The 27,513-nt window shown below is 44.5% G+C and overlaps 1 protein-coding gene across 2 annotated transcripts in view; it reads left to right on the plus strand.

The window, feature by feature from the left end:
* Positions 1–27,513, plus strand: part of LOC144822687 (nmrA-like family domain-containing protein 1) — a 544,667-nt gene that overhangs the window by 504,982 nt on the left and 12,172 nt on the right. For both annotated transcript variants that reach the window (XM_078680466.1, XM_078680467.1), the window contains exons 2-4: positions 17,343–17,575; positions 19,840–20,086; positions 24,711–24,901. In XM_078680466.1, the coding sequence (XP_078536592.1) occupies positions 17,343–17,575; positions 19,840–20,086; positions 24,711–24,901 (671 nt within the window). The remainder of the gene's footprint in view (positions 1–17,342; positions 17,576–19,839; positions 20,087–24,710; positions 24,902–27,513) is intronic.

A 27,513-nucleotide genomic window follows, 5' to 3' on the forward strand; every position in this document is an offset into this window, starting at 1 on the left:
TTTATGAAGTCTGGTTATAGCTGAATAAACAGACGGCGCGTTATTAGGAATGAAAATGCAGCAACTAGACCCGATGACTCTACATGCTCCTCCTCTATCGGCCAGTATGACGTCAAGAACGAGACGATTTTGGAGCACGACAAAACGCATAGCAGATTGCTCTTCGGTTAAGTTACCTAGAGCAGAAGTAGTCTCATTCACTACTGCTTCAAGAGTTCTGGTTAACCTACGTATTAACTTACTATTCTGGATAGGTCCTATAAAAAAGAAGAAACCTTTATTGTCTTGATACTGTTCTAGAGTAGTTTCAGTTTGATCGACAATCGGGGACTCGATCTCCCTTCTAGGTCTGACGTGTACTAGATGTGTGTTTCTGTGATAATCGGATGGGGCTAGAAAAACTGGTGGCAGTAGGAAGGCAATATAACATGTTCCATCCCAATCGAGGGGCAGACGAACATATGCGGTCTGACCACAAACAAAATAAGAATGACGTGAGGCTTTGAAAATAGATTTCCCACTGTCACTATACTCGACAGTAGTAGTACAATCACTATGTCCTACATGTGCGGAACCATTCTTTCTGACACATAATTCGCCTTTGACTGGTAGTACTGAAATAGCAGGTAAATCTGGAGTAGTATCTGACTGAACATTCAGGACCATGAAATTCGAAGAATAATTACCTAAATCATATACTTCATTTTCTAGATCTAACCCTGTTCTATGGGAGAGACCTTGCTTGTCTGGAAAACATGTTCTATTCAGAAGGGACATATCAGTTGAGGATGACGTTAAAGTGGACCATGCTCCACACGAACCATTATGTGAAAACGGATAGGGAAAGAGTGGCAGAACTCCCTTCGGTGTCTGGAAAGGGGGGAGTCGACCACATACCCAACAATTAGTGGCATTGCTGGTCTGGTGTGAATAGTGAAACATTCGGATGAATGTATTATTTCGCATAGCAAGACGATAGGATAGCTCGTGAGGAGGCAGATCACTAAATGTGTGCTCTACTGTATCATTAGAAAACATATGTACATGTGAAACTGGAAAACATAAATGTAAAGCATAACTTGTGCAGGTAACCATAAGACTTAAAAATAATAGAAAACTTAGAACAATAATACATATTTTAGAGTTTTGACTAACTCTCTCACTGTGGGGGTCTATCTCATACATGTCAGGAACCTGTCTAACCGTTTCACCCGAGAGGGACTTAGACAATTAAACTGGCTGACTTATTTTACTAGACCGGAGCTTCTGTTTATACTCCTGTTGCGGAGTTTTCTCTAACAGGGGAACTTTGAGTTCAGAATCTGTTTTTAGGCAGTCTTTCGGAATAAGGCAGTCCTTAGCAAAAGTCTGTTTACGTATTCCATGGAACTTCTTTATGTGGCTCAGGTGGACCCACCCCTTCCGGCCCTCGAGCTTTACGGCGGTCCTTGTTGTTAGTAAGATCATCCGAGGCTCCTTCCAGCGGGGCTCCAGCGGACTTGAACGATCAAAATTTCGGACGAATACGAAGTCACCGGGGACGACTTCATGCGGTTTCACCTCGGTGTTGTCTGGAAATGCGGCGGCAACCTGTGAACGACAAGAGTGTAGGGCAGACATCAAGGAAGCTAGGTAATCTGTCAGCATATTACTGGAAACATCTGTAATACTGCGGGGTCTAGGTGTACCCCACATGTTTGGGGGGCGGCCGAATACGACCTCATACGGGGACAGACCTGATCTGGAATGTGCAACCATCCTTATATAAAATAAAGCAACTGGCAGAGCTACTAGCCAGTCTACACCTTTCTCTTTACATACTTTTGCAATGCGTATTTTCAGAGTCTGATTATGTCTCTCTACGAGACCGGCTGCTTCAGGATGGCGTACACAATGGAACTTCCACTGGTACCCTAACAGAAGGGAAACATGTTTCATAAGCTCAGATGAGAATGGCTGGCCGTTATCTGAATACACGACCCTAGGAAGTCCATAGCGGGGAAAGAATTCACGAACCAACTGCCTGGCAGTGGTCGCGGCTGTGTAATCTGGAACTGGATATGCTTCTGTCCACCTGGACAAGGCGCATACAACTACGAGGACATACTTGAAACCTCGACATCGCTCCATCTGAATATAATCCATCTGGAGGACTTCAAAAGGGTGGTCAGGAGGTTGGAATCCACCTTGTTCCACCGGGACACTTTTACCTGGATTGAATTGACAACATATCATACAGGTACGGACTTTCTGCTTGGCTGCAGCTCGTAAATGTTTGTTGAACCAAAGGTTCTGAATACTGTCTAACATAGCTTTTTCTCCTAGATGTGCTGGACTATGTGCGGTATTAATAATAACTTGAACCATAGAGTCGGGGAGAAACCATGTGGCCTTTCCCTTCGTCAACCATCCTTGATCTGTCTGGACCCCTCCTTGTTCTGACCATTTCTTGATTTCTTCGGGAGTAGCATGTAACTGTATGTCTATGACATCTTGTGTAGGGTCCTTAATTGTCATACAAGTAGTCTGATCTTGAGTGAGTGTCTGTGTCGTGTTAACTGGAATGTCTGGAGTCTGAGCTGTAAGCTTGGCTGTTCGATCTGCTAGATCGTTACCTTGGGAAATGATGTCAGTAACTTTCGTATGTGCCTTGCACTTCATGATAGCGATAGCTGTCGGTAAATGTATTGCATCTAACAGAGCTTGAATGAGGAGACCATCCTGAATCTTGGTTCCATGAGAAGTCATGAAACCTCTCTTCTGCCAGAGCACTCCAAAGTCGTGTACGACTCCGAATGCGTAACGTGAATCTGTATATATGTTTACTTTCAGGTCCTTGGCACGTATGCAGGCTTGGGTCAGAGCTACTAGCTCTGCTGCTTGAGCAGACAAGGTGTCAATACGATGTGTTTCTATAACTTCGGTTTCAGTAGTCACTGCATACGCGGCTACTAGTTCTCCTGTACTTGTTCTCATACATGAACCATCCACATAAAGTGTCAGGTCAGGATTAGGTAATGCAATGTCTGTCAGGTCTTGTCTTGGTTTTGTCATAGTGTTAACAACTTCCACACAGTCATGTGTGGCAGGATTTGAAGTAACTGACGGTAACAGTGTAGCAGGATTTAGAATATTGCAGCGTCTGATTTCTATGTGTGGCTGGAACAGTGTCAGTTCATAACCTGTTAAACGTGCAATTGTCAAGTGCTGAGTCTGTGTTCGGTTTAAAAGAACTTCCACGGAGTGTGGAACTTGTACTGTCAGGGAGTGTCCTAACACTATGGAATCACTTTGTCTGATAGCTAGAGCTGTGGCTGCAACTGACTTGAGGCACGCAGGCAGAGCCTGGGCTACTGGATCTAATGTGCTCGAAAAATAAGCACAGGGCTTGTACTGTCCTGCTTGATCTTGTGTGAGAACAGATAATGCAGTACCATCACGTTCTGTGACAAAAAGTGTAAAAGGCTTACTGTAGTTCGGTGTCGTTAGAACAGGTGCTTGGCATAAGGCTTTCTTTAATTCATTGAATACAAGTGTATGTTCCTGGGTCCAAGGGAGGACAGTCGATATGGCTGCCTCCTGTGTCGTTAACTGTATCAGTGGATTGGCTAGAAATGCATACTGTGGAATCCATTGTCTGCAGTAAGAAGTGAGGCCAATAAAAGCTCGTACCTCCTTCTGTGTCTTGGGCTGTGGAAGACTCGCTATTAACTGGATACGGTCTGGTGTCAACTGCCTACCCCACTCGGACAGTAAGTGTCCTAAGTATACCACTTGCTGGACACAGAATTGTAATTTGGAAGGGGACACCTTGTGCCCCTGCTCGGCCAGAAAATACAGAACTGTAAGTGACGCACGCTCGCAGTCACGTTCAGAACGGGCTGTGATCAGTAGATCATCGACATACTGGAGCAGGGCAGTGTCAGTTGGCATGTGAATATTGTCTAGTTGTCTCTTAAGTGCTTGACTGTAAATACTAGGACTTTCTGTGAAACCTTGAGGAGCTCGTGTGAATTTATAGCTCCTTCCATTTAAACAAAAACCGAAAAGGTACTGGCTGTCTGGATGAATGGGGACACTGAAAAATGCGTTCTTGAGATCGATAACTGTGAAAAATGTAGCTTCAGAATCAATGGCTGTCAATAGGGAAGAAATATCTGGGACTACTGGATACTGAGGAATGATACATTTATTAAGCTCTCGAAGGTCAATCACTAATCGATATACTGGGGGTGCATTTGGATCAGTACGTTTCAAGACTGGAATGATAGGAGAATTACATACATTGGAGTCAGTTTCTACAACCACTCCTTGAGCAATAACCTCGTCAATAATTTTGGATAAGGCTGCTACAGCCTTAGGTGGCAATCTGTACTGTCTGATTCGTGGCAAAACTACACCTTGTTTGAGAGTCACACGATGGGGTGTGATATGCATACAACCTACATCAGTTGGACCTTGCGCCCATAAATGCTGGGGTACATTCAATAATCTTGGATCAAAATCACGTAATACATAGTGACCTTTAAAGTCTCTCAGGAACAATCGGACCCCTTCTGGGGAGCAGCAAATTACCGCTCCTAATTCTTTTAGTGTCTTAATGCCTAACAAATTTTCTGGACATGATTTCGTGAGTAACAAATCAGTAGTTCGGGACAATGGACCAACTTCTAGAGTAACTGGTTTCGAAATTTCATTAACAATCGGCTTTCCTGAAAATCCAAGGGAAACATTTTTAGAGCCTGAGAGCGGAGCCCCTGGAACCTCGTCATGACTGATAGTAGTCCTACTTGCCCCTGTATCAATCAAAAACTTTCTGTCTTTCCCTAATACTTGACTGTGTACATAGGGACCCTCTTGATCTACAGGTATCTCGATGAGAGGCAAGCCTACCTCCCTCTCTAGGCTGTTTCATGGATAAGGCTGATAATCTGGATACTCTGTCTGAGCATACTGGTACATTTGCTGTGTAACATGCTGTGTTTCAGCAATAGGCTGCGGTGCTGGAACTGTCTGTTGTGCATTCTGTGGTGGCTGAGAAGTCTGTGAAACTTGTTCATGTCTAGGCGGACGTGGTCTTTCTTTAGTCTTACCAGTAGCTATGTTGTGTTTCAGAACTGCACACTCGTTTATAAAATGACCTGGCTGTTTACAATAATTGCATGTCCCTTTAACGGGAGCTGCAGGATGACTGGCTTGATTCGGACCCCTCTTCTGACTGTCTTGTGGAACAGATTGTGCAACTAATACTTTCATTTTTGTGTCTTTCATACGTCTCCTTTCGTGTTCTTGCTCTTCCCTGATTCTATTCTGGTGATACTGGAGCATCTGTAACATTTGTGACGGAGTATTAGCTTGCCAACTACTTTCGACTTTCAATACTCGATTTTTAACTTGTGGACTTGAATTCTCGACTAGTTTGGTAACAAAAAGATGAGGGTACGATTCACTACTTGTTTTCAGACCACTGTTAATAATAAAACATTTTTCAAATCTAGAATAAAAATCACTAGTGTCTTCATCCTGTTTCTGTTTACAAGCTGAGATTGCATCCCAATCTTCCTTTTTCGTGGCTAGTAACCTTGGCAAAACCTGTATCAATAACTCGGGCAATTCTTTAACTTTACCCCCAAGACCGGTACCTGGTACTCGTGATTTATCTTCAGCTTCTAAAGCTGTCCAATCTATCTTTTTCTCTCCCACCTCCCATTCTTTTTCCTTGAGTTTTTCATATACCCCTGCGGGCAACAGGACCTTTAACATTTTAATGATATCAGGATACGTGTATTCTCCCATACGGAGCATGTCTTTTAATTCTCGATGGAACCCTGCTGGATCTTTGTCGTGACAAGGAATTAACTTTTTCATCTCTAAGAGTTCCATCTTTGTGATAGGGGTGTAAACAAATACTCGTTCTAGCTCACCACCCGCTGTCCTAACTGGGTGTACTTCTCGTAACGGATGCTGTCTATCTATGTAAAATGATTTACTTTCTGGAGGTGGGACATGAACAAAATGCGGATTCAAAAACGTTCGATATTTGTAGCGCTGTTCTAGAATGATACTAATTAAATCGGTACCTAGACCTCTCCATCTATACTGGAGTAACTCGTTCAGAACATCATGTAACGGACCTGGATCAGAATGCTGTCCCTCATACAGTGTAATGAGGTGCTGGATCATATACATACCCACCAGTCGCTGCTCGGCTGGGGGCAGTTTCAGAAACATTTGTGCCACTATTTCGTCTGGAAAAGTGGTAGAATCAGTAGTCCATCGGACTGCTGATCGGGCTAGTTCTTGTTCATGCATGGTACTAAGTTCACTATAACCGATTCGTGATTTCAGAATGTGATCGGTAGCTTGAAATACTTGTTCAAGAGAACCTTGTTCTGGTGCTGGAGGAGGGAAAACTTTCTTGTGATCTAGGCATGAATGTCGGTCGGGAAGTCTAGTTCTACCTACATACGCTATTCTGGAGGGATTCTCGTCGTCTACCTCTTCAGTAGAAGAGTTGTCTTCTTTCTCGGTTACTTGTGCTGCTTCTCGTTTCTCGTGTATCTTTATTATTTCCTTACGGATTTTCTTATACATACTCTCTATACAGTTCTGTGTCTTGTGTCTTCCCTCGGCTATATGGTCACTCCACCTGGTCAGGACTTTCATTTCTTCCGGATCTTTATCCGGATAATCTTGTTCCCTTATTAAACAATTAATTAGAAACTTTAAAAGCATGAGTTGAATCTCGACTTTCCTTTGAACCATGGCATCGCCAATACTTCCTGGATCTACTCCTGTACGGATGAAACAATATATTCTGTCTAGATAACCTTTCATATTCGGTAGGGTGTCCAAATATTCGGTCACCCGTCTTACACGTAATGAATACAGGACCATATCATCATCGCCTGGGACCGGATCATAACGGCATTCGGTAAGTGCTCGCTTGATATCTGCGACTGACTGAAGTTTGGGTGAACGCTGTAACGCTCGTGCATGTAGCTCGAGTAATGTTACACGTCTGTGTTGAGGCGGGGTTCCAGGAGGACTTCCCCCCGTGGCCCCTAGACTAGAATCGTCGACGGGTATTGTACGTGCTGGGAGAGTGACTGATGTAGCGGGTACATGTACTGTAGGCTGGACCGGGGGTACCGTAACAGGTGCTGTAACGGGTGCCCCGTTGGCTGGAGGAACAGGAATTACATTATTTACGGGAGCTGGCGGAACAGGATTTGCATAGGCTGGGACTGTGTCGTCCAAATAGGACGAGAGAAAAATATCAGCTGCGGTCGGTTTGTGACGTAACTTAATCGGAACTAATGGCGGCGGAAAATTACATGGTGCTTCCGGGGTTGCTCTCGGCAAGCCCTCGGCCAGAAGAGGATACATACCCTTAATAAGGGCATTTCTCTGTCTGTCTGACTGTTCGGCTTTAACTCGTTCACCTACTTCGATTAATTCCCTTTCTTGAGCTCTTTCCGAGGATTCTCTACTTAATTCTGTTTTTCTGATTTCTTTTTCGGTTCTTCTATGAGATTCTTTGCGCCATAACTCGATGGCATCTTTCTGGGACTGTCTGGATTTCTTTTTCCATAATGCTTCTTCTATTCGCATGATGCACTCGGCATCCCATGTACCTGATACGGGCCATCTATATTTCTCCTCTAATTCCTTGGTGTACTCCACCCATAAGTCTAGATATAATATGGCACTTAAGCCATGCTTATGATACATAAAATGACCTGGACTGTCCCTAGGCGGGACAGGAACTGCTTCCTCTAATAACCCTTTTCTGGTTTTTAACTGACGTAACTTCGAGAATAGAGGCATAGTTTAGGCTGGAGTCTGGACACAATACAATACACGATAAATACAATAATAACTGGGAAAACAAATCACTCATACCACGACATTGAAAACACATGGAATAACATTTAAAATAACAGTTCGGACAGAATATTACCTGATATACTGAGAACAGAACACATGAATTTCTCGAGAACGGAACTTACTAGAATTACTAGATGCACTGCTAAAACAGCACGAAACTTACCGGTCCCATAAAGAGACACGTCAGGACCCGCGTCCACCTAGGTGAACACTTCGTGTTGGATCTGTGTACCCAAACCCACGGACCAGAGACAAATTAATTGACCCTGTCTAGATACTACCCCAGCAACGGTACTCACCGGGCAGCAAGAACGGAAGGCCTCGGACTGGACTGGACTGCTACGACGACGGACTACGAACTTCGGACTTCAGTTACAGGTGGGCCTCCGGATACCTCGGACCTTGGACTCTCGGCTTGGGCTCTGGTCGGGACTCGCCGCGTTCCTCACCGCCTCGTCTGGATGCTGGACCGCAACCTCCGTCTCCTCCGTGGGCCTGAGGGATACTTGAAGCAGAAATATCTGCACGTGCACGGTATGGTTCCGTCACGGCTGCAGAGGATCAGGGGGCCTGCGTGGCTTCGCCGGCGCGTGGGGAAAGGGCAAGTCCCTATTCGGGCGCCATTATGTGGTAAATAAATAATTAATTAACTGTACTATTTTTCATATAATCAATAAAACAGGTAGCTCAATAAATAAGAGTCAGGATTCGAGGTATCTTGAGTCGACAGGCTTTAATCAGGCATAAGGACAGGAACAGGACAGCCTGCAATAGTACGGGATGGCAGCTGCCAGGGAAGGGAAATGGCATGTAATGGGGATCAGGCGGTAATGGGTAAAATGGGGTACTCTTTGTAACAGTGCAATATATATATATATCAAAACAATTGCATTACATTCAATACAGTAGGCGTAGCAGTAGGCGTGACTCGTAGCAGTCGCGAAAGATAAGGGCAAAATGATGTAACAAGAAGGCGTGTACAGGGCGTGTACATAGACATGTGATGTAAACGTAACAGAAGTGTCATAAACGGGGCGGAAACATGGAGGGGGCTACCTGAGCAGCTGGGACCTCTAACCTAGTGGTGCGCGGAAACGGGCAATGACGTGTTACCAGAGAGAACTGGGGGCTATGACTTCTGTGCTAGAAGAGGAGACTAAAGTCTGGAGTGTCAGAGCGACATGTACCCAAGGCATATCTGGTATCTGGTGTTTAGAGTACATGTTGATAGAATCCAAAAGTTATCAGGGCAAAAGCTAATAGACTCTAAGACTGGTGCATGCATAATTCTACATGTATTGCGTGTGCGAGGAATATTCTATGAATATTAATACAGTATTTCTCTTACATGGAGACAGTAAGGCTAGACCATGACGGAAACTATTGATGCGATTCAGTAGCTTAGGAATGCAGAGAAGGAGGGCCGGACTGATAACTAGAATCATAACGTACTCTTGGCAGACTGGGAGGCAGAGCCAGGCTGGGCCGGGCACTGCGAGGCATGAAAGTAAGCTAGGGGTCAGGGATGCAGGTGGGGGCTGTATCGCTCCTCGGAGAGGGTTCAGGAGACAGGAGCTGAATCTGAGTCTGGGCCCTTTTGAGGCCTAGAAACGGGGACAATTCAATGAATTAACGTGTACACTGTAAAATGTGGCAACGTAGGTTTACATAGGCTTAATATTCGTTGCTTTCACAAGGACTGGAAACTGGCATACTAGAGATGGACACAACTTGTAATTGCGTCTTTAATCGATCAGAGGGGAATACATGCATATCGATCATGCACATATAGCATAAGATGGGGAACACGTAGGCACATACAACATGGCAAAATTTACTTTTCCACAATTATCTGAAACTTTCCAGAAAGGAGCTGAGGTGGATTAACTTTTTTTGGAAAGTTTCCAAAAGATTTGTCAGCTGGCACCAAAGTTATTAGTGAAACAAAACACACTTTGTGACTTTTGGTCACTTTCTTGAACAAGACTAAATATACACTCAGTTACATAGTACGTGTTGCCAGTGGTGATTTTTTTGTTGCTAAAGCTGTCTGAGTGCCTAACTACCAAACACTCCTCATTTTAAACTTCTGTGTTGACCATCATCAGTCCCATCAGCACATTCTATGTTATTTTTGGAATGCTGTCTTCAGTATAATTATCTACTTCCACCCTTGCAGGCTTGTTGACTTCTCTCAAAACTAGCTGCATGTGCTGCTTTCACACTCAAACTCTCCACTGTAATATCTCCACCTACATCCACTGTGGATCCATACTATGTCCCACACTGCTGTCAACAGTGATACTCCACTTGATCTTTCTGTCACCACTGCAGTCATTGTCTGTAGCTTCCTCCCCCTACTTATGCCAAAGCAACTTACCCCCAAAATACTACTTACTCCGGGCTCAATGAGCTTTTACATTTGCGATGTTGGTGATCTGCAACTACACTTTCATTCCTATCATGTCATTCACCACTCCCTTTATTCCATGCATTTCTGTGGACTTCTAAAACTGGTCATGAATTATTTCCATATCGCCACCTTTTCCAGCAAGCTGACCTTTTGGATGTAAACCATCCCACTTCTCACCAAGTGCTCTACCTCTCTAATTGCAAACTGTGTGTGCTATAGTCCTGAATTACCACTCTCATCAAACACTCACATCAAATGCTCCTCTTTATTTTATTTCACAATGGGCACATACCCTTCCCAATATCTCGATATTCGCACTTCCTCCTCTGAGCCCACCTAACTCTTATTTTTTTACACATACATATAAATAGAATAGGCTGCATGAATATGCCCATTGCGTATAAGTAAATGAAGACAAGCCATTTAAATTATGATCTCTTGAAACTATAGTGCTGAAGGAAGGTTTGCCCAGTGAAGCACAGATACTATTTAGTGTTACCTGGTTAAAAAGAAAAAAATAGCATGATAATTAACAGAACATACTGGACACCAGAGAAGCTCTTTAGACTTCACCTAAGAGACAGCCCTAAGTGTTGGAATTGCGACTCAGGAGTAGGGGACCTAGCCCATATGCTTTTTAATGGCCCCTCCTTGGGGAAATACTGGGAAAGAATCTTTGAATGCATAGAGCATATTTTCAGCATCAAGCCTGCGAGGGAATTTGTTTATGTCCTACTAGGTGTACTAGACCCAAAAATGACAAATGATAATGACAGCCAGCTCCTTGACTTATAACTCACTCTAGCATGCAAAGTTGTGTTATGTAAGTGGAAGAACGCCTCTGAGGTGTCGTATAAAATGTGGCAAGAATGGTTGTCCTTTTTTAGAGGGGCTGATAACCCGGCCCTACACTCCTCTCCAGGGCGCGCTTCTCATAAAAACCTATGGAAATCGCTTGATGCGTCCTCCTTTCATTTGACCCGCCATAGGCACTGTAGGTAAACCTATACGCTTCCCTCCGAAGTGTAGTTGTGCAGAAATCATATCACACATCATGACTGCCGTGGACAAACACCAATCTCAAGTCATTACTCCCAAAGATACCCTGAATCGTGAGACATCTATAGATGCTATTGATACGAAACCCTAGACAGATACACACATTGTATATGAAACTGTATATGTATAAGCTGTGCAGCGTTTATTGATTTGTATTTCGTATGATTTCATTGGAATTAAGTATATCTGTAATTTTGTTCAAATATGTATGTAATTCATTGCAACTTAGTGCATGATTCAATGTAGTCATATGTTTTATTTTTATTTCCACTTTATTGTATTTTATTGTATTTTATTGTACTTTATTGTATTTTATTATATTTTGTTGTCCTGTCCTCCTTCTATTTCTTTTCCAAATAAAAATAATTTGATTAAAAAAAAAAGGGAAAATATTTGTCTGTGTGCGTGCATATTGAAGCTGCCGTGCTAGAGCTCCCCCCTCAATCTCTTTCCATGTAGTAAAGATAGGTGTAAGGTCCATGTTCACTTATATTACAGACCCCAATGTATGCATAGCAGATATTGGGAATACCAAAGGGTTAGTTTTAAACAGATACATTTCAGTTTTATTTTCTGTTAGCTGTATTAAGAATAAAGAAACAAGGGTTAAAAAGTTAAAATATAATTTTTTCCTGCATGCCATTATGATAAGTGCTACTCTTCATGAGCTCATCCTGATCTTTTAGTAATCTGTGTCTTCAGTGGAGAACAAGGCATCGAGAAAAGATGGCGGAGGCAAGGCCAGACAGGGCTGAATCAAGACCCCACATCACTGGCACAGGATAGTACACTGGTGGTCAAATACCACTCAGTACTGGCCTAAATCACAGCAATTGCTCAAGATCAGACAAAATTGACTTGAAATCACATAGTGCTGAGCCAAGGACACACATTTGTGGCCAAAGACCAGCATAGGTCAAAATCACTTCAAGTGTAATGGGCTCCATACATGTTTTAGTGGGTCATAACAGCAAACTGCCTATTAATTACTATTTTTGTGTTTTGCCACCTGCAGAGGGAATCAGCACATATGAAAAATTAGAAACTACTAACAAGGACAGTGCACGTGCAAAATGAATACTCAACAGATGGAAGAAATGCCTTTGCATCATACCTCAGCCTTAGCCCCGCCCACAGCCCCGCCCACTAGCCACACCCTAGCTCAATTTGATGAGTACCTGCACATATTTTTTCCCATTTACAGCACTGGTTGTAGGGTTATGCTGGCCTAAAGGTGCTCTAGCCCCAACCCAGCTTTGCACGCACTCAAACAACTTATCCTTTGAGGAGGTGTAGTAGGGCTTGGCTACAATTCTTCTACCCACTCCCCCAAAATGCAGTCATTTTCACTTAAATCCCTCTCTATACACGTGCAAGGATTTCCACATAAGTGATGTCTCTTGAGTAGTGAATATATCAGACTGTCTTCCCTCGACTTGGTTAAATAGTGCAAGATGTTGGCAAGAAATTTGTCTTACCAAACTTGGGTAAAATGGCCATCAGTTTTTGTTGAAAATGGGAGCTGCATCACTCACCTGCTCCTTTGAGGCAGTACCTACCTTTGTTGTGCAATAGACAGCGTTCACAAATTTGTTTCTGTGCATCTCCGAATGGGCCTGATTAAAGGGGAAACACCCATTACAACGATGGTAATTGAACGCTGTGCCATCGCAACTCAACTTTTACATCGCAGGATTCTTTGCATCGCGGCATGCATTTACAATGCATGCTAGAACTGCGCAGTGACATTTCCATCGCATGCGATTACAATGCAAACGCAGCAATGACATTAATGACGTCATTCATTAGGTCGTGGACAGCTCCGTTACGGAGCCACGGAAGATGGCATGGGCAACGATTGATAAGAAGGGCAAGAATCATATATTTATTGCTGAAAATATTATAACTCATACCAAAAATGCACACACATGATCATTCAAAATGGTATGCGCTGTGTAATTCATAAGGTATCAGGTGAATCAGAGAACAACCTTCTAATTCCACAAACGCACTCTGAGCTCCGCAATAGCAATATGCCATGCATAGAACGCCGCTTGATTTAAGAAACCAGTCACTCCCGTGTAACTACAATTTTCAGGCATTGGTATGTCGGCCCCCGTCTCTTTCAAACAGCAATATTGAGCAGAAAAACACATAATTGCAAAAAACCCAAGCTCCAGCTAATGAGGTGAGACTACATTGACCGACACTCTCTCCTGAGACCACTATATGGTAGACCCTGATAGCACAAGTGTTAAAGGGTGAGGTTTTAAATGGGGGTGTGGGCAGTATGTGAATATCTTAAATAACGAATCAAAATGTCCATACATACTGGCCTACGTTTAAAAAAAAATGGAATGAGGTAGGCCTATGCAAGATGACGTGACAGATGACAGATGCGACATGAGGTAAGTTTTAAAAGATATTGGCAAAGGCTGGCACTATAGCAGATGGATGGATGGATGAAGGATGAACGGGTGGATGGATGAAGGATGGATGGATGGATGGATAAAAGGTTGCATGGATGGATGGATGGATGTGTGAAAAGGTGGGTGGATGAATGATGGGTGGATGGATGGATGAAAGGGTGGATGGGTGAAGGATGTATGGATGGAAGATGAAAGGGTGGATGGATGAAGGATGGATGTATGGATGGAAGGATGAAAGGGTGGATGGATGAAGGATGTATGGATGTGTGAAAGGGTGGGTGGATGAATGATGGATGGATGGGTGAAGGATGGCTGTATGGATGGAAGGATGAAAGGGTGGATGAATGAAGGATGAAAGGGTGGGTGGATGGATGTATGGATGGATAAAAGGGTGCATGGATGAATGATGGATGGAAGGATGAAAGGTCGGATGGATGAAGGATGGATAGGTTTGTGAGTGGGTTTGTGAGTGTCTGTATGGGTCTGTGAGTGTGTGTGTGTCTGTGTGCATCTGTGAGCGGGTCTGTCCATGTGTGAGTGGGTGTCTCTGAGTGCGTCTGTGAGTGCCTGTGTGGGTCTGTGATTGAGTGTGTGAGTGTCTGTGAGTGGGTCAGTGAATGTCTGAGTGGTGCAGAATGCGATCACTAAAGTTGTGTCTGGACTGAATGGCGCAGAATGTGATCGTTACAATTGTGTCTGGACTAAATGGTGCAGGGTGTGATCACTACACTGGTGTCTGAACTGAATGGCGCAGAATGTGATTATTACAATTGTGTCTGGACTAAATAGTGAAGGGTGCAATCACTTTACTGGTGTCTGGACTGAATGGTGCAGAATGTGATCACTATAGTTGTGTCTGGACTAAATAGTGAAGGGTGCAATCACTTTACTGGTGTCTGGACTGAATGGTGCAGAATGTGATCACTAAAGTTGTATGTGGACTGAATAGTGCATAGTGTGATCTCTGCAATGGTGTATGGTATGAACGATGATAAATGTGCTCTCTACACTGGTGTCTGGATAAAATACTGCAGAATGCAGGAAGGGCAGGCCAAGGAATGGCCCTGTTCTTGACAGAGCACAGAGATAGCTGCTGGGTTTAAATGTGCCATGCACGGTTTATGTTTCTAAGCCGCCCTGGCATGCAACGTGCCATCAAGTGCCAAATATGAGTCACAGCATCAAAATGCCAGCACCTCTAGCACAGTGCTTGTGGCACACAGCTACAATCATCACAGGCGCCCATCTGGGTCAACCCGCTCAACCTTTCATCATTCTGTGGTTTAAAAAACGAGAACCATTGAACGAGGCGACAGTGCCCACCTGCTATATTACCCAGAAATGTTTCGCGAATGCTGGAAACATGGACATTTGGGAATCCTGACTGCCTCCTCTCATGTGCCACCATTGTCCCCTTCATCAAGGGGTAGCAGGTTTACGGGAGCTTCTGTGTAAAGAAGCCCTCTTCTCCCCAGGAGGGTTGGGGACCAGACAAGGAGAGGCGTGCTGGGACATGGACAGAATCAGCAATCACAGTGCCTTTAAGGATAAGGGCTTAGTGTGAATCACATACATTGTAAATACAACATGGGGTACAGCTGCGCATCTAGTATGCTAATTCATTAAATTCCAACCATATTTCTAGAGGCGGTACTGGGGGAAACACCCATTACATCGACTGTCTTTTCATGCGCTGATACTTTACAAATGTATAGATTTCCGTGTTCCTGATCCCCCCAAAAAACGTCCACTTCATATAACAATAGACAGGCTTTACTTGTAATAATGGAGAACATTTTTAAACAAATCTATTGGTGAGTGTATGTGGCATTTATTTATACACTATATAAACATTAAAAACCAAGATTACAAACAATTAATATACAAAAGGCAAGAGGGGATTTTGCGCAAAGATAGTCTATTACAATTTCAGGTAACTTGTAGGGTCCTCTAGTCTATGCTCTAAGGGTGAGATACAACCCTTGCCAACAGTTGTAACCACAGACAAACAATGTATGTCTTTTTAACAAATATAGAAATTCTCCACCTGAGCAATACTAGGGGGATATCTTTAGGATCAGTCAACAATAAAATACTTTTCAAACAAATAACAGTAAATATCAGTAGAAGTATTTTTCAAATTCTTCTTCTTTATTTCTTCATTTTCTTTCAGTCACTCAGTACTAATCTTCCAATATTTTCATAATATATTGTTCATTGCCAATGCCATGCCAACACGTGTTTCGTCCAGCTTTGCAGCCAATGGACTTCGTCAGGGCAGTCTCTCTTTCTATGATCTGTAGATTGGTGAAACCAAAAGGTGCTAAAATATTTTGAATCCTAATTCTTCATGGAATCAGTCCTTCCAATATTAATGTGCTTCTGAATAATATTATGTGTGTGGCAGTAGACCGCGTCCTCAGCTTTAATTAGTAACCACCGGAACGGGCACTTCCATACGTCCGATACAGGCAGTAGCTTTTAAGTATATCTGCAAGGCGAAATTATCTCCGCTTTGATTAGTTGCCACCGGAGCGGGCGCTTCCACACATCAGATTAGAGGTAGTAGCCTCTAAATATATGCTTAGATTAAAGGTTCACCGGAGTGGGCGCATCCACATATAAGATAGGGGGTAGAAACTTCTAAATATATCCAGTAAAAAGTTTAAGATATCGGCATCTGGAAGTCTTTCAGTCTTGGCGTCCGCTTCATATAACAATAGACAGGCTTTACTTGTAATAATGGAGAACATTTTTAAACAAATCTATTGGTGAGTGTATATTGGCATTTATTTATACACTACATAAACATTAAAAACCAAGATTACAAACAACACGGCCCAGAGACTTCATAAACTCAGTGAAAATAATGATGTAACAGCAGGCGATTTGGTGACCTGCGTTGTAATGCCCCAAAACAGCAGAGACACTACAATCGCGTGGCAACAGCATGCACAGTAAATGCGTGCGATGTAATGCCTTTTACGATTTAACAACAACGTGGTAATTGCTTGCGTTGTTATGGTTGGCGATGTATCATCATACATCCGATTAAAGTTGCAATAACGTGGTCAAAATATACATGCATCAAGAAACCTGTAAGCAGAGTGAGCATACATCTGCTACAGGGATAATTCCAGTTTAAAGCTAAAGAACCTTTGTAGCAGGGACCGAAAATATCCTAAAATACCCAAAGACAAGTGGAATGTGCAGAATAGCTTGGAATAATGGGAATATAAACAGTTCTCCGAGGGCCCTGCAGTTTAACACAAAGTTCACCCTTAATCCCTACACATGGATTCATTTCCACATAGGCGCATACGTTCTCTTGGCAGGGTGCCTGTCCCTATGAATGTTAAGACTGTGAAATATGGGGAACGTCAGTGGCTGATATCTATTCCCCAATGTTCCTTATTTTGTTACAGTTATGTCACAACGATATTGTTTTTAATATAGTGCCTTAGCTTCGTACAGTCTGCGTTCAACTGGCGTGGCAGTGTTTTGAAAATCCCTACTTTTGATCTTAAATTAATATGAATTATCCTCTCCAGGTGCCCAGGGTGGGTCAGTTGCCCGAGCTCTTCTGAAATGCCCCGGCTTTGCGGTCAGAGCGGTCACCAGAGATGTCAGCAGGCCTGCTGCCATAGCACTGAGGGACCTCGGAGCAGAGGTCGTGAAAGGAGACCTGGATGACAAAGAAGCTGTGGAGAAGATTTTAAAAGGAGTCTATGGAGCATTCCTGGTCACCAACTTCTACACCTGTAAAGAGAAAGAAATCACCCAGGTGAGCATGTATTGTAACTTCTGTTGCAACACTTCAAATTAGACCGAAATAGATAGAGAAGGAAAATGCTTTGTTGAGTTCACTTAATCACTTACCCATCACAGCAAGACAGAGCAGATACAATAAGAGCTCACAAAAATAAATCAAAAAAATAATATGTTATGATGAAATGCAAAACTGCTGCATCCTGGCCCTCCATCACAGGAACTAGAAGAAATGGTTAATCACAATAGCAGCCTTTGTTGAAAAGATCACTTTTGTCCAGTGTGTTGTAGCCTAATTCAGATCATCTCATATCATGGAAAAGCAATTTGGGATTGTGTCTGCGATGGTGGCAAAAAGGGTACCACAGAAACTCTCGATCGAGGGCAAATACACAATAAATGAGCAAAATCCTCCATTTTAACCCACATAAGCAGCAGAATCTACATGGATACTGACGAGATTCCCTGCATCACTCTACTAGTTTTAATCCTGTCCCTAACAGACAAAAATAAAGCTTAATGTCTGATTAGGTGTCAGTTTAACTTCACTTTATTTCACGCGTTTACATTCTGCTCATCTCACCCACACATTTCACTCACATGGGGTACGACACAAAACATCCAAGAACTTCTCCTATTTTAGGAGATGTATCCCACACTACAACTATTGCTGTGGTGTGAGGAGGAACCCTAAGATGAAGCATGCTGCCTTATGGGTTATGAGGGTTTTATTTCCTTAAAAAAAAATGTTTCCTTATTTGTCAGAAACACTGACTGTCAGCTGAACTCTTCCAGTTGAATCTAAATGTCCATACCTGGGTATGTTGTGTATGTTCAGAAGCCTACAGCCCGAAGGTCTTTTGAATGTGTTTGCCAGTTTTATGTGCAAATGATCAGGAGTGACATAGAACTTGTGGTCCTCTCTAGACCGCCATGCTTGGCATTGGTGACAGGGATAGGTCATCACCTCTAAAGGAAGGGGTGACTTTGGAAGCCAGGGCCCCACTTAGACAAGAAGAACCAAAGAGGGCCTATGGGTTGAGCGATCAGGCATTCAGCATTGTTGTCACCAGCAGGCAGACTCCCTGGAGATCCCCATGTCATGGGGCGTCTTCGCCCCATGCAAAGGCACACATGACAGAAAGGAGTAGCTGAAGTGCCGGCATTCAGCGGGTGATGGCTGTAAGGCACTTGTAACAGCTACCAACACAACAGGTGAGTTATTGGGCACCAGAGGGAGAACACAGCCACCGAAAGTGGTTCCTTCTCATAGACTTTGGCCCAAAGCCATGACTGCACACGTTTGCTCTTCCCTGGTAGGAAGGAATGGCCCAAAGAGGGAAATTAGAAGGAACCATCCACACCCCTGCTCATATGAGGACCAGGCTACCCAGAATAGGTATTGGGCACTTCAGGGAGAATATATATCACCACTAAGGAAAGCTTAGGACCGCGTGCTTGTGAGGCACTAGTACGAGCATGCCTGTAGTGCTGTAGGAGGGAAAACAGTATGAGTGCTTGTGTATCCCGAATGTGTGAGGGGAGCTGGATTTCGAAAGAGCCATGATAGTTGGTTTCTTTTCATTTTTGCCCTGTTGCATCAGGGCTAGTTGCAAATAAATATTTCAGAGTACGTCGTCAATAGACACTTGATGGGTGTACTTTGTTGTAACATACAACATGGGATGTTCTTGGTCTGACACCGGGAAGCAGGTACTTGGATTTCCATTGAGCATGTCATGTCCTTATACAGCTAATAACACATAAACCAGGCAGTGGACATATTCATCTACATGTCTGACATGCCACCAGGCCACACATAGGACTGACACCTGATGGGGTGTATAGTTTACTTAATGAGAAAATCATGTTATGTCATATATAAATAACACCCCAAAACCACTATATGCTAGCACTGGGATTCGAATACCAAGTTAAGCTAGCCTGGCAACATGTGTGAAGTGAGGTGGGCTAGATATAGGAATTTAAAATTAGTCAAACATTTTGGTTGTTGGCACCGAAGGTGTATCTAGATTTCTTATGTAACCCAAACTAGTATAGTCTCAACATAGTTTGACAAGTGTAATAAACAAGGCTGGTTTCCTATCAGGGGCAGATAGTGAGTGACCAGTGTTATCAGGGCCTGCTTACCTCGGGCAGGCTGTTCGGCAAAGGCGAACCTTCACCATGGCTCCTTCCTGTGTCCCGCAGAAGTTACTGTCTGATTGTACATTGGATAGTACACAAGCCTGTCTAATTACTGTGCATGTTCCTTCACAGGGTAAGCTGGTGGCAGACTTGGCAGGGGCCCTGGGCCTGCAGCACGTGGTGTACAGCGGCCTTGAGAACGTGAACAAACTGACGGGCGGCGCCTTGAAGGTCGGGCACTTTGATACCAAAGGGGAGGTGGAGGAGTATTTTTGGGAGAAGGGGGTTCCCATGACAAGTGTTCGCATGGCTTTTTATTATGAAAACTTCCTTACTGACTTGAAACCGGTGAAAAATGCCAGCGGGGACTATGACTTGGGTAAGTCGTCTACAGCGCTCTCTGTTAAGGGGTACAAACATGAAAACATTAGGGAATTAAATAAAACGTAGTTATCTCGAAAATGAATTCGGCAATTGTTTCGACTTGGTTTGCATTAACTTTGATTGATACACCCATGATATTATGCCAACATGTTGCATTACATTAACATGAAAAATAGCGCAGACTTTACATTTAGATGCCATTTTATTTCTGAAGTGCCTGATGTCTGGATGCATGTGTAAATGAATGATGGGTGTGCCAACTTGAGCCTCATTCAAACCCAATTTGGAGTGGAGGGTCTTTCAACCTAATCAGGTGAGATGCCTCGCTCATTGTTAGTAAGATGACTTGGGGCGTCACGGGTTTGTGCGCCTGCCCTTGCACCTCAGAGGCACATTCCTATGACAGACCTGGCCTTACACACGTGCAGTGCTGGCACTATCCTAAAGAGGCTTACACTCATTTACTTGGGGGTGGGTCCATGTACATAAGAGAAACACCTTGCCTCTGTGCCCACGCCATATTATGGACAAAGGCGACCTCTGGGTGGTGGGTAAGGGGGTCTCATGGACCCCCCCCCCCCACAGACATCCCTCTGCAGGCAGGTGCAGTCACTCCCTGCACCCACCTGGTTGTACTACGGAATATCGAGACCAACAATATCGTGATACAAGAATATCAATGGCAAAGTATCAAAAGGTTAGTCCACTTAGGTAAGTATACATTAAATGTTCCTAACTCCACATCTACATATATTGATAATATGTGTACGGCATTTATATATATATGTGGAGTTAGGTGTGGAAAATGTAGACTGGTGTGACTAAGAATTATTTTTGAGGTGGTTTTTTATGCATATGAAAGAAAAAATGAAATGCAAAACTGTACTGATGTTACCAAATGTGACTGTAATTACAAATCATGATACAGGAGATGACGTTGAACAAACAAATAAAACCAACCAGTCGTGGTATTTAACAAAATAACTGTTCCTATTAACAATGAAATTAAAATAAGGTATAGCAATATTGCATGATGTTCTATGAAAATGTATGTGCATCTTTTTCTAGCCTGAGATCCTCTTTCAGCATGATGCTACATTCCAATGTTCGCCCCTTCACCACTGTGGCACCTTCTGCTTCTTATTGAGGCAGAGATGCTCCTGGACTGTGACAGTGGACTTGTTTTTTCAGAGTCATCTTTCCAATCTTTTGAGCACTGCTGCCATTTACTTACTGAACAGTCGGTCTCGTCATGGGGAAAAGAAAGGCTGTCTTGTGTAAACCACTATCCATCCAGCACCTGGCTGAATCTCTACTATCGACGGCTTCTTGGCCCGGGCAGTTGGAGTAGTCTCCAAAGAGAGTGAGCTGGCCAGGCGTAGACTGTCCCAGATGGGGGATGGCCCGTACCGCGTAGAATAAGCTTTGAGCCATTTTCCAGGAGTGATTCCTCAGAGTTCTCTGGCCAGCCCAGGCTTGAGAGTACCCCTCTGACATGTGATTCCTCAACTCAGCCATGTGCCTGAACCTTCACCACTATTGCACCAACCTGATACAGGTGCCTATTCGGTCTCGGAGCCCCAATGTGTAATGCAGGAGGAGGAGCGCTAATACTAAAGGGAAATCCGGCAAGGTCCAATCAGTGTGGGGGACTTGGTCAATTCACTCAAAGCAGAATTTGAGGCTTTCCTCAGTATTAAGCTAGAACCCACCTTTTCCCAGCAGGTGTCTATTGAGTCAACCCTGTCACGCCTCATAAAAGCTAAGGATGCCGCTGATGAAGGGAGGGGAGGAAGCGTTACCTCGGGACAGGCAAGGTCTAGCAGAGCTACTCCTCATGATACGGTCACCTGCAGCACCACTACACCTCCTACCTTTGGTGTGGGGGTGACCGTCCCTTTGCTATTTTAAGTCTTGGCTCTAGTGGGCGACCTGAGGTTTCTGAAGCTGGCATTCGTAGAGACATAGCATTTGCACCAATGGACAGCTCTCCAACACTGGGGCGTAGGTCCACTGCCATTACACAAGGATGAGCCTTCCACATTACATATCCCGCCAGCACCATGCCTATACGCGGTCATCTGGGCCAATGTCCCTGCATTACCTCCGGCAAAACAACCATCGAGCAGAGAAATAAAGCCTCCCATTGGTTGAACACTAAAACTAACTTAACAGCCTTCCACATTACATATCCCGCCAGCATCATGTCTATACGTGGTTGTCCTGGCCAATGTCCCTGCATTACCTCTGGCAAAACAACCATCCAGCTGAGAAATAAAGCCTCCCATTGGTTGAACAATTAAAACTAACTTACCAGCACGTTTAGTTTTCCCTGTTAGAGAAATTCTAATGATAAGAAGGATTGGGTGGGAGGGCTCGCAGGGATTGTACTGTGAACTTCCAGAGTCTCCATATTGTGGAAGGCTTGGTGTCCCAGGCCAACAGGAGCCTGTTTCAATCAAAATCAATCCATACCCTGCCACTTTATTTTGATAGTACTTTGACATTCGTGCTGAGGTGCCCGCTTGCTAGAAACAATGGGGGACAGCATCTGGAGCTCATGACTTCTAATTGTTTTGCACCACTCTCCACCCCAGCTGAGGAGGATTAACTTTCTGTTGCAGGTCCTTGTAATCTCCCATCGCCAGCTGCTCTGCCTCCCGCCCCCCTGTCGAGTGTGTTGACGCCTTTTTCTGAGTCTCTGGTCAATATATCATCTCCTGTCCCTCCGACTAGGTCCCTGCAGGAGAGAAAGTATGCTTCTCTCTTTGCCAATAAGTGTACGCTTGCAGCACCATCTCAGGATGCTTAGTTGGAACACAGCAGGTGTTAAGATGGGATCACAGGCCTGGATGGATTTGGTCCAGCAATTTGATCTTGCTGTGCTGCAGGACACCTGGGCCACAGAAAACGTCCTGAGTGACAGTTTTGTTATTTTTGCCCAACATGCTGTTCCGTCACCTTCGGTGTGGGTGAGTGCCGGTTTATTAGCCTGGGTTAAGGTTTCGCTGGGCTGCAAAATAACATGTATTGATTCAGGCAGCAGACTCATCCAGGGCTTTCTTTTATAATGGCATTTAAAAGGAGGGTTATTTGTGATACATTTTTACAATCATGAGTTTTCGGCCAAATGCAATGGGAGCATTACTGTCTGTATTAATTCTCTGACCCTTCAGCCCTGGGGGGTACATTGGTCCGGTTGTAGGAGGCGATTGTAATTCTAAGTTTGGGGACACAACAGCAATTATCAACAGCAATTATTGAATCTCAGTATTTCGTATTTCCCCCCAATCTTTCAGCGGGAATCACTATGCTAGGGGCACTCTTCTGTATCCTACAAAAGTCAGCCACAATCAGTGTAATGCTTTTGATTTTCTTAACCACATTGTATCTGATCTTGTTACATTTATTGTGAGAGGGCATTGCCCCACTGTAGGTGATGTCCTTGTTTCCAGAGGCATGGCTACCAGAATTTTGGAGGGTGGTATTTCCAACATTCTTAGTGATCACAATGCCCTCTACATTTCCATCAATCACCCTTTATTGGCCCAAAAGTACTCTTTGGCTGGTAATTCCCCCAATAAAGCGAAGGATACCCATAGAAGACTTGAATGGAGGTTACTGATATCGATTTAGTGTTTGCTAAGCTAGTGGCTGGCAACCAGACTTACATCTCTAACTGTCTGCCTCTGCAGATTGACAGTCGCCTGGTTGTTGATTTTTTCGTGGCCCTGGGTGCCGCCATTAGAGCTATACTCACCAAGAAGGCTAAAGATCCGGGACCGCTGCCCGGCTTCTTGGTTCAACAGAACCTGCAGGCTGGTATGTAGGTAACTACACACTGCATTAGGGACATGGAGGAATTAGCTCAGTGTAGGAAAGATTACTCACGGGCCTTGAAGATTAGGAAAAGCTGAAGTAAGAAACATGCAGTGGGATAAGCTGGCGGAAGCCTGTTCTTCAAAGGAGTACAGGGCTTTCTGGAGCCTGGTAAATAATTATCCTCTGGCTGATACACCTTAGCCAGCCCTGGACTGCAATATTGCCCCGAAGAACTAGGTGACACCCTTCCAGTGTATTTACACCCAATGGAAACCTCCTTCTGCCTGGAAGAGATCACCGCAGCCTTGTATTACCTTCTGCTATTAGCTTCTGCATAGCTTCTTTGCAAGGGATGAGCCCCTTATAGAACAGCCAGAGCTTCTGTTATGTTATGTGCCTCAGAGTCTGGAACCCAAGCGGAAAACCAATTCACACGTGTTTTCTCCTCCAGAACATGTAGGTTCTAATATCCGTACCTCTTTTTCATAAGCACATTTTGTTAGTTTATTTCTGGAGACATTTACATGGGTATTACAACTCAGAGTAGCAGTAAATCCACCCTATTTGGGACAGGGCAGAGGAATTACCAGGACACTAGTAATGAAACTCATACCTGGGAGCTTTCAAGCAGAATTTTACCACATTTGATCTCCATACATATGTTTTAGTTCCTTACAGAGACCAGAGGGAGGTGGTTTAGAATTTGGAAACTATGAGATGTGCATTGGTAAAAGCTGGTAACTTGTACTATGTCCCGAAGTTGAATCTGTTTTCTTTTCATTTACCCACCCTGTTAGTGTTGCCAATGGAAGGTGTTCCAATGGATGGCATGGCTGTGGCAGATATTGGGCCCGTTGTCTGCAGCCTCTTCCAGTCTCCGGATGGGTACATTGGGAAAGCCATTGGTCTCAGTGCTGAGCGCCTGACAGCAGAGCAGTATGCAGAGGAGTTCTCCAAACATACAGGGAAAAATATCAAAGCTACCAAGGTGAGAGTCAGTCTCTACTGGAGAACACAATTAGGGTGCAAAATGTTCTTATTTATTCTTGGATGTACATATAACTCCAGGGGGTTTATAGGTGGTGCTTCGTTGCAAACGTAGTTTCGTTCAAACCCTAGCAGCTATTTTATAAACAAATTTAATATTAAGAAATACCAATCTTCTGAAATACCCCGGTTACTTACCGGTAATCTTCAATACTCCGAGTCCTTGTCTTCCTCGCCACAGTACTTACACATGAGCCTCCGGCTCCCACAGAAACTCCAAGCATAAATCTTTCGTTCTAGTCTTCCTCTCCCTCCTCCAAGATGGCCCCCAGTGGCTACAGCCAATCCCATAAAGGGACACAGAATGCACCAGAACGACCTGAAAAACCAAGCCGCAGACATGAAGCCACCACCAGGGCCGGGAGGGAAGGGAAACTATACTGTGGCGAGGAAGACAAGGACTCGGAGTAATGAAGATTACCGGTAAGTAACCAGGTCATTACCTCCTCGTCCTGTCTTCCTCGCCACAGTACTTACACATGAGCCGATACCAAAGCAAATCAGCTTCATGCAAGGAAAAACAGGCCACAACAAATCGCAGTGACATATTTTAATCACAAGAGGTATACCAACAAAAGGAAAAAACCTCAAGGAATCCCAGCAGACAGTACAGAAGAGGCAAAGGAAATAGAACCCCCAACCCCAATCAGAAGGCAATAATGGGACATGAAAGTATGAGGGGACGACCAAGTGGCCGCCCGGCATACTTCCTCCATGGACACCCCCTTGAAAGCGGCCCATGACACAGAAACAGACCTGGTGGACCGACCCTGAACAGGAAGAGAGGGAACCTCAGAAACAGAACCATACGCCAACAGAATGCCCTCCTTAATCCAACGACTGACAGTGGAGAGGGAGGGTTTTAGGCCCTGACGGGACAAACCAAAATTGACAAATAAATTGTCCACCTTACAAAAGGAAGAAGTGCGGGACAAATAAATCAATAAAGCACGACGCACATCCAAGAGGTGTAGAAGGCAATCCTCAGCCGAGGAAGGATCAGGGCAAAGAACCGGAAGAACCACCTCCGCAGACAGGTGAAAATAAGAATCCACCTTAGGAACAAACGTAGGATGAGGGCGCAACACCACACGATCTGACAAAATAACCAAAAACAGAGCAGACCACAGGAAAGCACCCAACTCCCCAATACGCCTGGCAGATGCAATAGCCACAAGAAACACCACTTTGATTGTAAAAAACTTTTAAGTCCATCGACTCCAAAGGCTCGAAAGGAGCCGACTGCAAGGAACGTAATACCAAAGGAAGGTCCCAAGGAGGAGAACACAGGATAGGACGGGGGCGTTGTAAAGAAAGCGACTTAAAAAGCCGAGCCACTAAAGGAGAAATCTGAACCAAAGGCAGGACATGAAATGCCCGAATGGCGGCCCATTGCGCCCTGAGAGTGGAAATGGCCAAGCCCAAAAGAAAACCATCATTCAAAAAATCCAGAACGCGAGCCGGGTCCAAAGAATCCAACGACAACCTGTGACTCACACACCAAGAAGCAAAGTTATCCCAATGCTTAGCGTAGGATTTAAGAGTAGAAGGCCTCCGAGATTGCTGAATGACGCCAGCAACAGCCAAAGAACAACTTTCACGCATCAGCGACTCCCTCTCAAGAGCCAGACCCGCAGACCCAGGGACCAAAACACAGGTAGAGGCAGAAGAGGACCCAACAGAGGGTAAGGCACGAACGGCAACGTCCAGCCCGGAGACACAGCCAATTCCAATAACAGGGGATACCAAGGTCTAAGGCACCACCCCGGAGCAATCAGAAGGACAAAGGACCCCTCCCTCTTGATCTTCTGTAAGACTGATGGAATATGGGGAATAGGAGGAAAGGCATACAACAGGCCCCTCGGCCAAAGGAACGGCAGGGCGTCCACCCTCCAAGCCTCCTGGCAAGGCATAATCGTGCAAAAGCAGCGGATTTTGGCATTGTCCCAGGAAGCAAAGAGGTCCACAATCGGAGACCCAAACATCCTCCGTAACGTCCTGCACATCAAGGGTGACAGGGACAAAGACCCCACCGATGGAAACACACGGCTCAGGCAATCCGCCACAGAGTTCTCCCGACCCGGCAGGTAAATAGCCGACAGGGACTCCAGGTTCACCTCCGCCCAATAACAAATCCAACGGCTGAGGCAACTGAGTGAACGAACCCCGCATCCCCCCTGATGGTTTATATAGGACATCACCACCTGATTGTCCGTCCGGACTTGCACATGGTGACCCCGAAGAAGATCCGAAAAGGCCAACAGACCCAAAAGGACGGCTTTGAGTTCCTTGTAATTGGAAGAACAAGACAACACAGACCGAGGCCAAACACCCTGAGTCGTCGAATCCCCCAGAGTAGCACCCCACCCCAGTAGGCTGGCATCTGTAGTGAGAACCTGGGTGGGAACAATCAGAAACGGACGCCCCCTGGACAAATGACCCTCGTCCAACCACCAATCCAGGACCACTCGAACCTCCCCGGACACAGGGATCAAAACATTCATATCGAGGGAACAGGGGGCCCAATGCAATAAAATATGTGACACCACTGGA

This window comes from Lissotriton helveticus, chromosome 3_1 (assembly GCF_964261635.1).
Source record: "Lissotriton helveticus chromosome 3_1, aLisHel1.1, whole genome shotgun sequence".
Classification (NCBI taxonomy): Eukaryota; Metazoa; Chordata; class Amphibia; order Caudata; family Salamandridae; genus Lissotriton; species Lissotriton helveticus.